The 17,142-nt window shown below is 43.5% G+C and overlaps 1 protein-coding gene across 1 annotated transcript in view; it reads left to right on the plus strand.

Annotated features, from left to right (window-relative positions):
* FRMD4A (FERM domain containing 4A) overlaps nt 1–17,142 on the plus strand; it is a 257,212-nt gene that overhangs the window by 204,289 nt on the left and 35,781 nt on the right. Inside the window, exons 12-13 of the mRNA XM_048501600.1 lie at nt 8,028–8,166; nt 12,015–12,156. Coding sequence (XP_048357557.1) covers nt 8,028–8,166; nt 12,015–12,156 — 281 coding nt within the window. The remainder of the gene's footprint in view (nt 1–8,027; nt 8,167–12,014; nt 12,157–17,142) is intronic.

Consider the following 17,142-nt stretch of genomic DNA (forward strand, 5'->3'; position numbering starts at 1 on the left):
TGAAAATTAGGGAACTGAAAGTCAGGCTCTGGAAGTATTGCAGTTCATAGAGCAAGCCAAGCTTGCAACAGTGTCCTTTTAGACATATTAGCTTAAAATCCTTTTCTAGTTTACTATCGCTGAGGTATGTTGTGGCCTGTGACAGCTTGCCTTGTTTCCAAAGACACAACAGATTCCTAATAAGAATTGTGGAAAGGTAACAGTTGTAGGTCAGCTCTAGTTTAATTCCATCACAAAGATCACAGTTTTTCAAAATATTAATTTTGGCCACCGTCCATCAGGAAGTTTTACTATGCACACCCCATCAGAGGCATGCAAACAATGCAACACTGTGATTCTTAACAGTGCTGCTGTTACATGATTAGAAACACTGCACAAAGGACACACTCAAAGCCTCCCAGAAGAGTCTGCCCCTCATGATTCAGTTTTTGAAAGTGAGTAGCCTCACTGGAACAGCAGATCTCCCTGCATCACTGGGAACATTCCTGATGGACCTCAGTTCTTGCCAAGATCACCTTCCAGGAGTAGGAAGAAAGAAATATATACCATAAATGGATGAAATACTATTTTACTGGACTTCTTTGTTGTTGTAACTGCATGTAGTCTTTCAAGTTACACTGACATTTTCACCAAGGTGAATGGGGAAGAGAATATTATCTGTATATTGGCCAGCATAGTCAGTTTTGAATCCCCACTAGTCATCAACCCAGCCTAATTTACAGGGGTGTCATAAGGATAAAATGGAAAAGAAGAGAATGTTCTCAGCCACTTTGGATCCCCGCTGGGGAGAAAAGTGAGGTATAAATGAAGTAAATAAAATAAAATAAATCAAAGTTATTACTAATGTATGTGATATTATCCATTTAGTTAGGCAGTGGTATGAGCAAACAACGTTTTGCCTGATGAGGAACTCTGCATGATTTAAAGATCTTCATATAGACAAACTACCAAAAATGTAGTAGAGATCCCAAATGCTTTTTGCAGTACTGCAACAGTATAGCTATGTATGTTCTGCAATTCAACACAAGCCCAGGAAAAGCATAAAAAGATGGCGTTAGGTACAGAATTTAGCTTCCCCAAAATTATAGTTTTCATTTGATTAAAAAGGCCTACATTTCCAATTTTTTACTGCTGCAAATGTAAGCTTGAAAGTATGTCGTGAAATCTGAGAAGCCAGAGAGATGATTGTGTGATGTCAGCAGTGGTCAGTAACCTGTGTTTGCTCATCAGAACCAAAATAAATTTTGTGAAATTGTCCAGGCTGGTCAGTTTGCATAATTTATGCAGGTTTTTTTACATTATAATTTGAATGCTTTGGCATAAATGGTTTTTTTTAACCACCACTTGTATGCAGCACCCTTCATAAAACACATTACCTTATTCACTTTGTATCGTGTGTTTGCTGTGTTAATCTTAGTGAATGGCTCTTAAAAATACTGAGTCAGCAGAAGCACAGTGTAGCAAGTGTGTCCTTTGTCACTGATAAGCCTTGCAGTCATATAAGGTCTAGAGGCATGGAAATAGTTAGCCTTTGCATCAGGGCACAGTAGAATTCCTTTCAGAACAACATATATGTGATAGAAATGTGAGATGTTACCCTCTAAAATTGACTGGCAAAACCACATGGCGTGCCCTCCATTGCTTCTTGCATAAACCCCCAAGTTGTGGTCCTTTGCTTTCCCTTAATGCTACAGAAGGGTTATTTGTATTCTTACTGCACATTGGGCTTGCAGCCTTTAGATAGTGCAATCCTAGCCTGTGCTGCTGATACTGATGTAATTAGTCAATATCCAGGTACTCTCCCAGCAGAGAAAAGACATTTTAAAAAGTACATAAACTTATGTGTGACAGATGTGTGAATATATTGAGAAATGAGTACCATAGCAACACTAATCAGATCCTCAAATGATGGAGTGCTAGCTGTGATGGGTTTTCTGGGCTGTGTAACTTCAGTCTGGTAGTTTTTGCTCCTGATGTTTTGCCTGACAGGCATTTTCAGAGGAGTGTCACAGCGAGATGTGTTTGTCTCCGTGGCACAGTGTAGAATGATTCTGTGTTGGGGTATATATATTTGTCCACCTCACAGGGTGGTGAGGCACATTTGCATGTTCATTGACAGTGGCATTTGGTCTCATTAACAACTGTATTTGTATTCACATTTGCATTCACATTTTGCAACTGCACTAGCAATTGCATCTGCAGTTGTATTATGTGTTTGGGTGGAGTTCATTTGCAGTTGTTTTTGAACATCTCTAGGTTTTGGTGTTTTTTAGTACTAGTAGCCATGTTTTGTTAATTGTCAGACTCTTCCTTTTTGTTGAAACTGTCTGGATGTTTGTGGATTTCAGTGGCTGCCCTGTGTAGCCTGACATAGAACCTTTTGGAGTTATGAAGAATTTCTGTCTTCTAATAAGATCCTATGTCCAAATCATCTACTGCTGATTTCTCAGGTTGGATTAGTAAACAGTGTTCATGTTCTTTACTTTAGAGTGCTATTTTTCTGTCTTCAGGAGGGTAAAGACCAACAAGATTTTCAGGGTATAAGCTTATGAGAGTCAAAGCTCCCTTCCTCAGCATTTTGGCAACACACACACACACATCTGAATTTGCAAGCTGCCTTGAGCTATATGAAAAAGTGGGGAGGGAAAATAAATAAAATCTGTAACACATAAGTTTATGTACTCCTCAGGGTTTATAGACTCCTCAGGAGTTCTGTGGTTAGCTGCAAATGAAGGGCCAAATTGCACGATAAAGGTGTTTTATACATGTCAAATGTGGATTCTTCGGCCAACTTGTTTTTTCCACAGTTCCATCGCAGTTGCAAGGAAATCTTTTTAAAAAAAGATTTTATAGTTTGTCCCTTAGTTGGTATTCTGAGGTACACAATGGCTGAAGCCAATGGGACAGCCATTGTTTCTCATGCCTGTTTATCTCAGTGGGAGTGGTTTTCTTGCCAAAATGTTATAATGGCAACAGGGGACAGGACTTAGGAGGGTTTGCAATGCTCACTTAAGTCCTGCTCCTCCACCATTTTGGCCACTATGTCAAAGTGCTATTGCTGGAGTTATCTCATTGTTGGTGTGGTGCTGGCATTGTGCCAGCATTCCAGTGTGTGCTGACATCATGCCAGCATAAAGGAATTCCAGTTTGCATGAGAGAAACTCACTTGTCCCACACCTTTGGACTCCATGATAGTCATATGTAATTTGCATGTTCTCTATTCCTGTGATGGCTGCTCCCACACTGGATTGAACTTCAGCATGTGTGCAGAAGAAGCTTCTGCCTCCATCCCTCATGCACTATTACCCTAAACAAAAACAGACGAGAGGGAGCTTTTTGGCCCACTGAAGAATCTGCTGAGGTAGTTTGCTGTTGCATTCCTCTGCTTAGCGACCCTGATATTCCTTGGTGATCTCCTATCCGAGTAATAGCCAGGACCGAGCCTGCTTAGCTTCTGAGATCTTATGTGATCAGGCTAGCCTGGGCCACCAGATTAGGATATTCTGAAGTATACTGACTCTGAATATGGGGCTCCATTTATATTATGAGTTAATAGCCTACTCATGGATTAAATTCTTCAGAAAAATGGATCCAAGAACACAGGCTGCATTCATAAGTAGAGCAAGTTCACCCCAGCAATGGCAGAGCCATGTCCTGCCTTTCCTTCACCAATGCTGGAGCTTCATGTGTGTGGAGAGCATGAGCGAGCACTGTTAAGTGGCACAGCCAAAGCCTAGTTCAGCTTTTGTCACATCAAGGGGTGCTTATGCCATCTACCTCACGTGTTCAGTAAACAGTTATTTTTAACCCGTGTATTTGGTATAAAAAGAGAATAGTACATTTGGGCAGAAAATGTGAGAAATAGTATTCAAATTATCCTGCCAATTTGTCTGGCTCCTGGATTCTGCTTCCCTGTCTGATTCTTTGCTTCCCTGTCTTATACGCCCTTCCTGTAGCCTCATTTTACCTTTTAGATTTTAAAAAACCCTCATAGCTTTATACAGGAGGGTAGGAAAGGAAGTTGAAATCATCCCAAATGCAACTGCTGTCACGTTGCTTTGAAAAATGAAGTCCAGGGTGGCATTCTCAGCAACTGTCTGATAGAATCTCACCCTGGTTTTAAGTTCCAATGGCTGGGGTGTGATGGACAGAACAGGCAGAACCAATCAGGGGCTGTTGAACTACCCCCGGACAGGGGCTGTGCAGAGTGCCCAGGACAAACTCCAGGTGCCATTTTGTGGTGGTATGCCATTGCTGAGCCCTGTCACCAGTCACTGGGCAGGAACAGAAAAAATTGGCAAGAGCCACAGAATGCCCCTCCTGCAGGTCTTCGGGCCTTACTGTGCAAAGGGGCACTGGGACACATATGTTACGTGAGGCATCCTGGCCCCGAGATGTCCAGTTAGGACAGCTTCCTTGCTTCCATTCTTGGAGAGGCTGATTTTCCAGCAACTGTCTTGTGCTTGCAAGTGGTCCTGGGGCCTCCAGTGCACTCCAGCCACGTAACTTGGGTCTCTCATCAGGCAACCTCAGAACAGGGAACCACATCCTGATGCCACGGTGGGATTCCTCTGCCATGTGGAAGTGCTCCAGTGTCTCTCTAGCTCATAGGTGTCAAACTCGCAGCCCTCCAGATGTTATGTACTACAGTTCCCATCATCCCCTGCCAGCATGATGATGGCAGGGGATGATGGGAGCTGTAGTACATAGCATCTGGAGGGCCGTGAGTTTGACACCTATGCTCTAGCTCAGGGGTGGGCAATTATTTTTTCCATGGGGCCACATAAGAAACAGAAAATATTGTGGAGGGCCGGGCCAAAAGGCAGGGGGGCGAGGCGCTTTTGAAAGCCCCGCAGAAGCCGGCAGCCAAGGCAACCAGCTCCTACGGGGCTTTCAAAGGCGCCTCGCTCCCCAGCAAGGCAGGGGGGTGAGGCGCTTTTGAAAGCCCCGCAGAAGCTGGCAGCCAAGGCAACCAGCTCCTACGGGGCTTTCAAAGATGCCTCGCTCCCCAGCAAGACAGGGGGGCCAGTCAGGGTCATCCGGCAGGCCGGATGTGGCCCGCGGGCCGTATAATGCCCAGGTCTTCTCTAGCTTATGGGAGGCCCTTGACATTCTAGGTTCCCACCAGCCTTGGAGGTCCAACGGGCCACTTTCATGATCTACTGGCCCATTCCTGTCCTACACACCAGTACTTCCCCACTCTGATCAGCAAGCAAATGAATGATGCAGTTTCAGGAGTGAAGTCCATGGGGTGGAACTCCTCTGTAAATCCCACCTCCCTCTAGGGCATAGTTTGGCATCATCTGAACCATAGTCACCTCTCCTTCATTGAAGTGCTCAGTGACTTCTAATGAACAATCAATCCACTGCAGCAGCTGCTGCACAGGGGCTCTATTCCTGCAAGAGAATGAGTTCAAGGGTTCCATGGTAACCTATTCTACTTTGAATGGAGAGGCACCCTGTCTGCGGGTGGGGGGAGCCCAGCAAAATAATGTGCTTATAGCCCAGTGTGGAGCAGAAAACTTGGGTTTCCTCTAATCCCCCTTGTGTGAGCAGGGCCATGGTGCTGGGAGGCCATTGCAGCACAACTGCAACATTACTGGTCCCAGGTGGTATCACTGGGGGGGCTGCCAGCCACAAACAAGGGTAATGGGGGAACAGGTTTGGGACCCAGGCTCTTGTTTACCTGTCAATACATGAGTTCCTCTTTGAGTCAGGCCTGTAGAGATTGCATAGCTGTTACGGTTCTGAGAAGGGAGATTTCAGCCACAGAGTATGGACTTTGGGTGTTGGTGCAAAGTACTTACCCAATAGTGCAAAGGCCCTTTCTATGCTTTTCTCACCACCAAAGTGCCTCACTTCTTACTAAATCTGCACGGCAGGAAGCTGCACACCCTACCACATGAGTGCTCTATATAGGGGTTTGTAGGACTGGGGGAGCTGTAATTTGGTGCTGGAGAGGGAACTTGGGCACCACAGGGTAAGAAGCTGATTGGTCATGTCATCGCTGGCATCCTTAGCAGCTCCAGGCCTTGTGAGTGGGGCTACAATGGCGGAAGATATGAATTCCAACAACCATGGATGCCTGTGGGCTATGCTGTGCTTGTTGATGTTGTAGCTTTCCCACTCTGAGGGGGATGTCGCCAGACTGAAAGGGCTTCATAAACCAACCAAATACAGTCACAACCCTAGACCATGCACATCCACACCAGCACAAGGACCTGTGCACTGTGGTTTTTAATTTTAAAAAAAATTTATCTAGAGATTTAACTCTTAAGTTAAGATTTTAGTAAAATGGGTTGAATGGTAGGTAACAGAACACATTTTTAGAGCTACATAGAACCATATGCCTTTTCCAATTCATGAACTATTTGCATATCTGTGGCCACATCTAACAAGAACAGTGTTAGCCACATGACAGGCATGCGGATCCCATGGGAATGATTCCAGTGGAAACCCAATTTGGTGCTGTCTGCATAAGTCCTGTGCCTGTGCACCAAAGATAGGCCATTTATACATGCACTACTTATCCCGCAGCTGTTTGGTTTGCAGTGGGGTTTTCCTGCTTTTCCCCTCCTTTGTTTACATAGGGATTCTCCCCCTATGAAGTGTCCCTAGTTGAGCTGATCTGCCATTTTGCCCAACCCCTGCTTCCTCGTTTTTTCCTTCCAACCTCCATTTGGGGAGGTTGCCTGCCGTCTTTATTTTTCCCTGCCTTCTTTGGTCTAGTATTCTTTCTTGTCACTTCCTTGTCAGTTTCACTGGGTCTGTTGTTCCAATGATAGACTTTCATCATAAGAAAAAGATCTTTCTGAAATGGTGGCCACAACAGAGAGAGGAACTGCTGTGGTGTGGGTGGGAGAAGGAAGAGGAAGTCACACTTAAAGTCACACTTGGCTTTCACAAATGAAGGGGATTCTCTGATCTGAAGGTGGGGGTGACCGCATGTAACCAAGAATCAAACTTGAAGGGAATGTAAACACAATACAAAGGAGACCACAAGTGCAGAAATGGTCATAATTTGCGCTTCTCTTCCAAATCAGAATTGTCAGCTGCTGTTTGAAGCTGGTTGGGCAGCTTTGGGGGGGAGAATGCAAATAGTTACCTATGTCATTGTGGTGGCAAACAGTTGTCTTTAGCTGCTGACTAAAATATGTTTTAATTAAATTTTTCAAAGGAGGGCTCAGTGAGAAATCTTGAGACAGGGGAAACAACTTGAAAATCCCTCCTTCTACTTTCAAAGTCTTTCTGCCAGATTTCTGTAAGCTTCTAGGAACTTTGCCCAGGAGTACTTTTCCCTTCTCTCCCCTCTTTAAATGACTCACATTTTTGTGCTCCTGAAGAATATTTAGTCCTTATCCAGCTGGGGCAGGTTGGGGGGCTTTTATTTTGGTTAATTTATGAAGCTCTTTTTTCCCCTGCATACTTGGGAAGTCCCCTGAGAAATGTTTCTTTTGTTGTTGGCAGCTCCATTTTGATGTTGTTGAGATTGGCTCAGGGGCCAGCCCCCTCCACTGTTAGATACAGTGACTGCTATGAACTGCTTTGGGCATTTTGGGGAAGACTGGGTATAAATATCTTTATATAACAAAGAGCAATTTACAATACAATACAATAAACCTTTATTGGCATAACATGTTGAGGTGTGAATAAACACAGTTACTGCATCTGAAGAAAGTTACACTTGCCGTCCACGAACAGTTATACATACCAGCGTCACAGTTCATTTATGAAAAGGATAACGTGAATTAGAAATTTAACAGTTAGTTCGATTATAAAACAAAAAGTTTATAAAACAAAAGGTGCAGAGTAATTTACTAATCACTTTTCACCATAAGAAGGAAGGAGTGAGGGAAAGAAAGGAACATGTGAACTCAGTGACTTCTCACATAAAAAATATATATAAAGTTGCAGAGTCTCATTTCTACCTAAAACTCTTGACAAAACAGTAGAAATATTGAAGTTTTTCTTTACTGTTTTCTGTTTACACTGCAAGTTCATTGTTTGTTTTTCTATTCCTTTTCTAGGGCATCTGTGACAAGAAGGACTTTTGGACACAGTGGCATTGCCGTGCACACGTGGTATGCCTGTCCTGCCTTGATAAAGTCCATTTGGGCTATGGCCATTAGCCAGCACCAATTCTACCTGGACAGAAAGCAGAGCAAGGTGAGAATCTTAAGGAAGTGGAAGGTGGGGAAAACATTGAACGATGACGAATTACAGTAAATTTTCTGTACAAAACACACACACACAGTGTGAAGGGTGAAACCCCTCTTCCCCAGCACCACGGTCCTGATTCAAATTCAGCCATGTGCCACTTGGGGAAGTAAGTTCTCTGCAGTTTCCATGGGACTGAAGGGAACATAAGTTGGGTCAGAAGGACCCAACTTGCTAACATTTGATCCAACTTGTTAAAAATGTATCATATAGTTTGGCACTTATTAACATATTAAGACTTCATGTACCCACAGACACACCGTGGCCTGTCAACAGATCTGGCTTGGGAGTTTTGTGTTTGTATAGCTGTAACTATTAGCAAGTTTTTCCCATTGGGCAACTTTCAGCTCCCTGAGGGTACAGGTCAAGCAAATGGCAGAGAAGGGAAGACTTTGGCCTCCTCCTCCTCCTGTATGCTGCAGTCCCAGTCTGATATGGGACCCTGTGCATCAGGGAATTCAGTTCTGAGCACAGAATGCCAGATACACATTTGATCAACAGGAACAATGACAGCCACAAGGTGGGACAATGAACATGAGGCCTTTATAACATATGGAGTGCCTTTTAATGGCAAACCTAGGTTTGCTGCCATGTGATGCCTGAAATCTGTCTCTCAATAGTGTGTATCTTACTTGCTGTCATCATGTAGTTCCCTCATTCTCTGACTGCAGTGCTTTGCAGTGACCTTGCATATTTGCTTGGAAACTTTTGCAAGGAAGGACTTTTCCAAATATTCCAAGGAAGTTTTAGACTTTTCAGGTTTTATAGCAATACACAACATGCTCCAACTCGAGTCTTGAACCAACTGCTCTGCAACTTTCCTTTATCTTGAGATGTTTGTAATTCTTCAAGTCTTACCTTTGCTCTTTACCTCTATTATTAGGCATCATGTGGAAATGTACAGGTCATTGGGACTTTCTGAAAGAAGGCCCCAAGGGGAAAATTCTTACTGCATTCTTACCTTCCTATATTGAAGACTAGTTTTGTGCATACCAGATTTTAAACACAATATGCTGGTACAGTACATCAATCAAGGCTTGTGATTTTGAGTTTGGGCTTTCTTGGTCTAATGAAGTAGCCCATTCCTTTCTTGGTAATGGCCAGTTACGTACAACGTGTCTGCTGCCAATTGGGGCAAATGTCTGTCGCAACTAGATTTCTTGTACGGACCTATTTCCTCAAGCCCCACTTTCACTTTTTATCCTCCCCAAGGCAAGCAAGAGCACAAATTTATTTTGCTTTACCACCAGAGTGGGCAGATGTGCCAGTGAGCACAACTTTGCCTTGGACCTTTTTCCTCTGCCCACAGCCAGCTTCCTAACTCCACCCTTCCCAGTCCCTCACATTGCCATCTACGCCTTCCCCCTCATGCCTGTTTCATGTTGTCAGCTCTTTTTTGCTTCCCTCAGTGGTTATATCAAGATTTTGGTGTAAGCCAGTCTCTTTCTGGCTCCAACTCACCTCCCCCATTCTGCTTCTGCCCTCCATCTCTCTCTCTCTCTCTCTCTCTCCATCTCTCTCTCTCTCTCTCTCTCTCTCTCTCTCTCTCTGTTGCAGCAGTGGGAGAGAGAGAGAGAGAGAGAGAGAGAGAGAGAGAGTGGAGGGGAAGGAAAGTGGACAGAATATCAGCAGAGTTAAGAGAACCAGTGATGGGCGGAGAGAAGCAGCAAAAGGAAAGGCCCATTGAGACTAGCAAGCAGCTGTGAGGCAGACACTGGGCTGCCTCCTCATGTGTAAACAGAGACATGCAAGGAGACCACACTTCAGCCCCACCTCACAGCTACCAGCCCCGAGGGAAGTAATGGGCCACAGTCTATTTTTTGTTTACTCTTGAAACAGTTAAGACATGGTTCATTTCAAGTATTCCAGAATATGAGGTCTATATGCAAATAAGTTTGATAATATAGTGCACATGTGGGCAGAAGGAAAGAGGCCTCATTAGTTCCTACTGTAATTATTACAGAATTAGGATTTGGAATTGCTTGTCCTTTCATTTATTTAGTGATGGATGTTCCAGACATTTACAGCCCTTAAGAAATTATGACTCCATCATGGGGTTTATTGCAGTTGACATCAAGTATCTTCTGGCATCATTTCATTTTTACTATTAAGTATGGAGCCAGAAGTCAGATTTCCTTATGGCTAATGGTCTTTATAGCTATATATTAGCTAGACAACAATTTAAAAGATGATTGTTTCAATAGTATTAATTATCCGAAATAATTTGCCTGCTTTTAATAAGTGTACTCTCTCTTTGATGTCCTTTCCACAGACATGTGGTTAGATATAGCCAGCTACTTCATACAGTCTTCCCCAAATCACCCTCCTTTCCACTGCTCCTGTCCCACATAGCCATTGTCCATTAAGGTTCTGTGATCTCTAGCATAGCCTTTGTGAGGTCCAGGGTGGATAAAAATCAGTGTGTTTTTTAAAAAAATGCTTTTTGAGAATAAAATCTACCTAAAGATCGTTTCAATAGTTTTCTATTTCAGGCACATTATTGTCCAAACATTATTTATTATGAAATAGGGATTATTTTTTAATTATGTAGCATGAGACTGCATTTTCATGCTATTTGTTTTTTTAGCAATGGATTTCATTAATCCTTTCACAATGTCACGCTCTTCCAGAGGTTTCTGTAAGATTATTTTGAGCAATTTTTCCATTTAGAAGATATTATCACAGATACTTAGTTTTGTAGTTCTCAGAACTGTGGATGTGTGTCTTCAGAGATAACATGCTTCTTCTTTACAATAAAATTTTTATAAAATAAACATACAGAGTTGCAAGAAAAACCCGCTATCCGATTGTGGGGTTGTTGTTTTTTTGCAAATCTATGTATACAGAATCAACTCCTTACTAAGTACTAAGAAGTTCAATGAATAGAAGATTGTCTGGAGATGAATAGATCTTCACAAGGAGCTAAGTGTGAGGAGGGAGGACCAAGAAGTAAAAATGAAAGTGAAACATTTTGTGCATAATATTTCACAAGATTTAGGATCTGTGTATAGTTTGAGGTTTATCACATTATTCTCTCCCTGGAGGAGAAAATCTATAATGGCAGCAGGCTGTAAAAGAGATCCATTTGAAAATATTTAAATGAAGTTCCTCTGCCTGTGGGTTACGCAGGCATGCATGCAAAATGCAACAAAGAAAGGCAAGGCCTGGTGGCCCAAAATGAATCTGAAGATAGTTCACATTGCAATAATTTTATAATTATCTATTTATAATAGTATCACCAAGTCAGTGATTCTTGATATAACTGTAAAACTAATTTGAAAAGTTATTATTCCAAAAATGAAGCCTTCATCTGGTTGTAAATATTTATACAAGCATGAATTTGCCTTTATGTAGAAAACTATTGTTTAAATCAAGTCTTACTGACTAGGGATTTAAATCATGGTTTAAATCAAATCCACCCTCGTCAGATGTCCCCTTCCATGGTAAAAAGGATCCCATTCCCTCTTTTTCAGAATCAGAAATGTTGGTGGATCCAAGTTATGTATTTAGTAAAATGAACAGTGATGTCACCAGTGTTATTACAACACTTCTGTGGAAAAACCAAAAGTGACAAATGGGTAATTCTAGGGATCACTGGAAACTCTTTGGTTTGACCATAGAATTTCTAGTGATTCCTAGAATATATCAACCTGGAAAAAAATGGAGCAGAAGATGCAGTAGGGGAAACCTAGCACAGGATAAAGTGGAATACCTGGCTACTCTAAATGAATTTAAGTCTCCAGGGCAGGCTTTCTGTTTGATAACCACACTTAACACCAGTGTCTGCTTTTTTCCAGTCCAAAATTCATGCAGCAAGAAGCCTTAGTGAGATTGCAATTGACCTGACTGAAACTGGAACTCTAAAGACCTCTAAACTAGCCAACATGGGGAGCAAAGGAAAGATTATTAGCGGCAGCAGTGGAAGCCTTTTGTCATCAGGTAAGTTCCTCTGCGATGCACACTGGTTATTTGTTGAAGAGGATTTAAGAACATGGCATTTGTTGGAGAATCATCTCTGAGCCAAACAGTTTGTCCACCAAGTGCAAAGCTGTTGAATTATTTGGCAGATCTGGGAAATGCAGATTGTAGATGTGGTATATGAAATGGTCATTTTTATTGGTGGATTTCAAACCTTGTTCTCCCATAGTCATCAGTTTTTCAAGATCTGAAACACAGCAACATGGAACTGGAGGGTGAGGGGCCGTAATAGGAGCAATTTCTAGCTGATCTAATTTCTCCACCTCCACTGCCTTTTGTCAGTTTTCATGGGAGCTTGAAAGCCTGAAAAGCTGCCTCTCCTGGCATGAATGGTCTTCCCAGCTGTTGCATCCCTGGAGACTATGAAAACAATCACAGGCCTTGCCTAGTCATATCCTCAGCACTCTTGAATGGTCTTCTTGGGGAGAGGAGGCTTTCTCTGATGAGGGTGTTGTATGGCAATCCTGATCCTGTTTCAGAGGTCTTTTTTCTGAAATTTAATGACAGCCTATTGATTTTCTTATGGTGGCTTTTGTTGGCAAGTAATTGTGGATTGTGACATTGTTTCTGCTGTTGCAATTTTATGTTTTCATGCCAATACATATGTGTTGTGAGTTGCCTTGGACTGTCTTTTTAGGCTGGAGAGGAAGGATATTGGTGTTCATTAAAAAATAGATTGTACTTTGGCATCCACTGCAGTCCCAGACAGTGCTGTTGATGCAACTCTCAGTCCTACCAGGACTGGAAGCAGTGTATGAGCGCCAGGTGTCTGACTTGTGTGTTGCTTAACAGCTTAATTGGTGGCTTGCATCAGCTGAAATTACAGCAAGTTCTGCAACATGGGAGGTGAAATGGTGACAATGTTAATTCATTTATATATAAAAGAAAATGGCAGCACCATTCTTGCAACCTATCTTTAGTCAGATTGTTGCAACCCAGTGAAGGCTCACATCTCACCTGCAGAAGTCCAGTGCTTTACTCTGAAAATTCTGAATGAGTGCTTTTTGCGGGTTTGTTGGGGAGGGGGAACTGATAATTGCTATTTTACTATAGTGCAATAGTGTTATGACCCACAGCAAGTTACCCATTTTCATTTCAGATAGCCCACTGCATTTCTACTGTTTGCTTTGAAAAAAGTCATTTCATTTATGGAGGTATGAGAGGAAAGATACAGGCAATTTTTGTCCAAATTGTCTAGAAGGGAATGAAGAAGGGAGACTATAAGACAGATGCAGTGCAGTGGGAGTTCACTGTTCAACAAATCATTTCAAATTCCATTGCACAATGATTTCTCTGCTTACCAGGTTAAGGAAACAAAATTTCACCCTTCAGATAGAAGGGCCCTATTTACATGTTAATATTGTTCTATACCATAAGTGTGGAAAGAACAAAAAAAGCAGCAGCAAATCCTCCATGAAAGCCAGTGCAGTGCCTTTGCGAAGAACCTGGGGAGGGAGCTGGAGGGAAGTATGCACAGACTTTCTTGTGTGGGAGACAATTTCCATGGCCCTTTCCGCACGGGCATTGTATGGCACCCTGGGGACAGCAAAAACGCACAGAAGTGCACTTTCCTGGAAACGCCGGCTGGGAGCCGCTGCCGTGCGAACGGCAGCAGCTTCCAGGCGCTTCTCCCCCCCCCCCCACTCCCTCCCTTCACTTACCTTGTCTCCGGCCCTCCAGCACATCGCCGAGGCCTGGGGACCCGCCCCCCTGCCCTGCGACGCTGCAGCAGGCGCGCAGGGCAGGAGAGGCGTGTTCCCAGGCCCCGGCAACGCGCCAGAGGGCCGGAGACGAGGTAAGTCCACCGGGCAACGGCGCCCAGCGGCGCCATCTTCCCGGTTCTTTCTGGGACAGTCCATGCGGACAGTCCCAGCGGCGTCGGGTCGGCGTCGAATACACCGACCCAGCCGCTTCCGCCTCCGTGCGGAAGTGGCCCATGTCTCTGCTTTCGCTACAGTGAAGAAAGCAGAGCAGAGAATCCTCACCGTGTGGAATCAACCCACATTAGAGCCATTTTATCTGTACAGAAAATTTAAAAATCAGGGAGGGAGGGGATGATTTAGCTACTTTCTGCTGAGATAAAATTGCTGTCAGACTTGGAACAGGCTGTATTGACCTCACTTGCCACTTTGATTGAGTGAGTCATCACAAGTGATTCAAGAAGCTTAGTGTGGAAGATATTGAACAGGGAGCAGAGCAGCAAACCACAGCTCAGAAAGGAAAAGCCGCCTGGTTTTCATTCAGCCACCTCATTCCTTTGTCCTCTCCATTAAAAGGCAGCCATTGTGTTTTGGAGGAGAGTTCTACGGGGCATGATTCTTTTGAGATTCTCAAATGAAAGACTTTGCACAAATGCAAATTATTACTGTGACACAGGGTGTCCCTTTGTACACACACGCTCAAAAACAAAGTGTGGAAGTCATTATGTGGCCTTGTGAAAAATGCACCATAATCGAAACATGCAAGAGGGAGCAGCCAACGGTCTGCTTATGATTACACAGGGAACCCACGAAGAACACACAGGCTCTGAGATGGAGCATGAGTTAACCCTCTATGCTTCTAAATGTGATTAAAGTGTGTCCCTATCTACACAGGGCCTCCATGGCTGCTGCTTGTGAAGTTCCCTTCCATCAACATGGGCACAGAACTGCCTTTCTCTTCCTGGGGGTACCACAGACAAGCCAGTGTTTGTTCTCAGAATCAGCAGGTAGTGGTGACCCTGGAGCTTCTGATTTAGTTATGAGTTGCTAAGTGATTATTCAATTGGCTTCTCTTCCCCATTACTGTTTAAATAAGATAAGCAAAACCCAGGAAATGTGCAGTGTGTCCTTCAGGAATTCCTGTGCTTGTGGGCAACATTCCTGCATTTGTAGAGATTATACAGCAGCCATGCTTGTTGATTTTTAACGTACTACTAGGCAAAGTTAATGTACAGCTCAAACCCAGAGGAGAGGTTATGTTACATCCTGATGTGTTCATTGGAGTAAGTGGACAAATAACTCTGCTTAGGATTGCCCTGACTATTACTTTTGCCTGCTTGCCGGAAACCTGTGATAGCGACTGGCCTGCATCTTTAACTGTTAGGTCACTGCCTTAAAAAATGGGCATAGAGGCAGTTTTTGAAGTGGAGAAGAGGTACACAGGAGCAATTGCCACATGTTTCCATTGCATAGTGATTTTCTGCCCTCTAACTCCTCCATACTCACAATCCATGTTTCCATAGCTCAGTGCCAGATTTAGATGAAGAGAGGGCCTAGGCTATTCCACTTGTGAGGCCCCTCCTAGTCCCCCACCCCTCATTACTAGAGGAAAAAATGGTCCACCAGTGAAGTCCTGGAAAGACAAAATTAATACAAAATCCATGCTAGTGTCAAGTTATGAGCTTAAGACAGTATTATTCTGAAATGGAGGAAAGGAAAATTATGGAAGGGTTGTTTAAAGACCACAGTGCATTATGACAGCATGTATAAGAAAGGTCTATGACAGAGACCGCCCCTAGATTTTGAGGCCCTAGTCTTCAGCCTGCCAAGACTGTAGGTAAATCCGGCACAGCCATAACTGGAGGAAGGGGCTATAAGAAAAAGAAGCTGGCAGAGGAATGGTTCCGCATCTCCCACCTGCCTGCCAGTTCTTCACATAAAATGTCTCCATGGTTTATCATGACCCATGTTGGACGGTTCAGGTCCTCTGCCATTGTCTCTCTCTCTTGCTCCGCTTAACATTCACCTCTGACGTTCAACGTGCTGACTTTGCAAATGAGATAAGGTAATGATTTGGATGTTGTACCAATATTTGGCAATATTATGTTCTGCAGAATTTTATGCTTGAACTGAAACAAGAGAACAATATTAATGGACGGGAGAAGCAAAATTGATAGAGAGTCAGTTTTCCTCTAGTTGTTCTATATATCGAAAAGAAGCCAAGTTTAAATGGGAATGGTTTGGAGGCAACTGTTGGCAAGGAACTATTCAAGTATCCTGGTTTCCTTCCATTAAAGAAGATGAACAGCTCAACTATTTTCTTGTCTTCATCTTTTCCCAAAAAGAGTACTGGATGCACCATCACAAAAGTAGCTTAAGTGGAGAGGGAACAGGATTGACAGGGAACAGGCCAGGGAATGCCTAGCTACTTTAAGATGTCTTGGGCTACATGGACACAGACAGACATGCATGTATTTTCTGTGTTTTTAATTTTTTAAAATTCTCTGTTTATTTATTCATTCATTTATTAGACTTACTATACCCCAGAGGTGTAACTGCAATGGGACATCTGGTGCGCCTCGCCCTGGGCGCTGCCATTGCAGTCACGTATCGGGGGTGGGGTGGGAGAGGGCAGGGCAGGGGCGGGTCAGGAGGGGGCAGTTCAAGGCCCGGGCACTGTTCCCCCTCCCTTTGTCCCTTCTATACTGCCCACCCCCAATGGGCTCTGGGTGGTGTACAGCAAATAAAACATCATTAAAAGGCATGAAGTTACAATCTAATAATTAAAAACAGAAATAATTAAACGCAACATCCTAACAAGTAACATAACAGCCGATGATGATTCAAAGTCCTCCTACCCTTGTGGGAGGGGACTGGATACAACAATAATGACAACAAGTTATGGTGGTATACAGGCGATGGCGGGGGTGTGGAACATCAACGACCAGCCTCCTCCCCAAAAGCCTGGTGTAACAACTCCGTTTTGCAGGCCCTGTGAGAAGCCATGCCACCACATGCTGGACCAGTTTCTGGATCAGCCTCAAGGGAAGGCCCACGTAGAGGGAGTTACAATAGTTTAATCTGGAGGTGAACTGGAACCACAAGGAATGAATAGTCTAACAAATAACTGTGAATCATCTCTAACTATGGCTGACTTTGCGTATCATGATGTACAAGGAATGAAGAAGTGCAGGAAATCTGATTTTCCTTTGCGAATGCCTTCCGCTGTAATGCGAAGGGACACCTT

This window comes from Sphaerodactylus townsendi, linkage group LG06 (assembly GCF_021028975.2).
Source record: "Sphaerodactylus townsendi isolate TG3544 linkage group LG06, MPM_Stown_v2.3, whole genome shotgun sequence".
Lineage (NCBI taxonomy): Eukaryota > Metazoa > Chordata > Lepidosauria > Squamata > Sphaerodactylidae > Sphaerodactylus > Sphaerodactylus townsendi.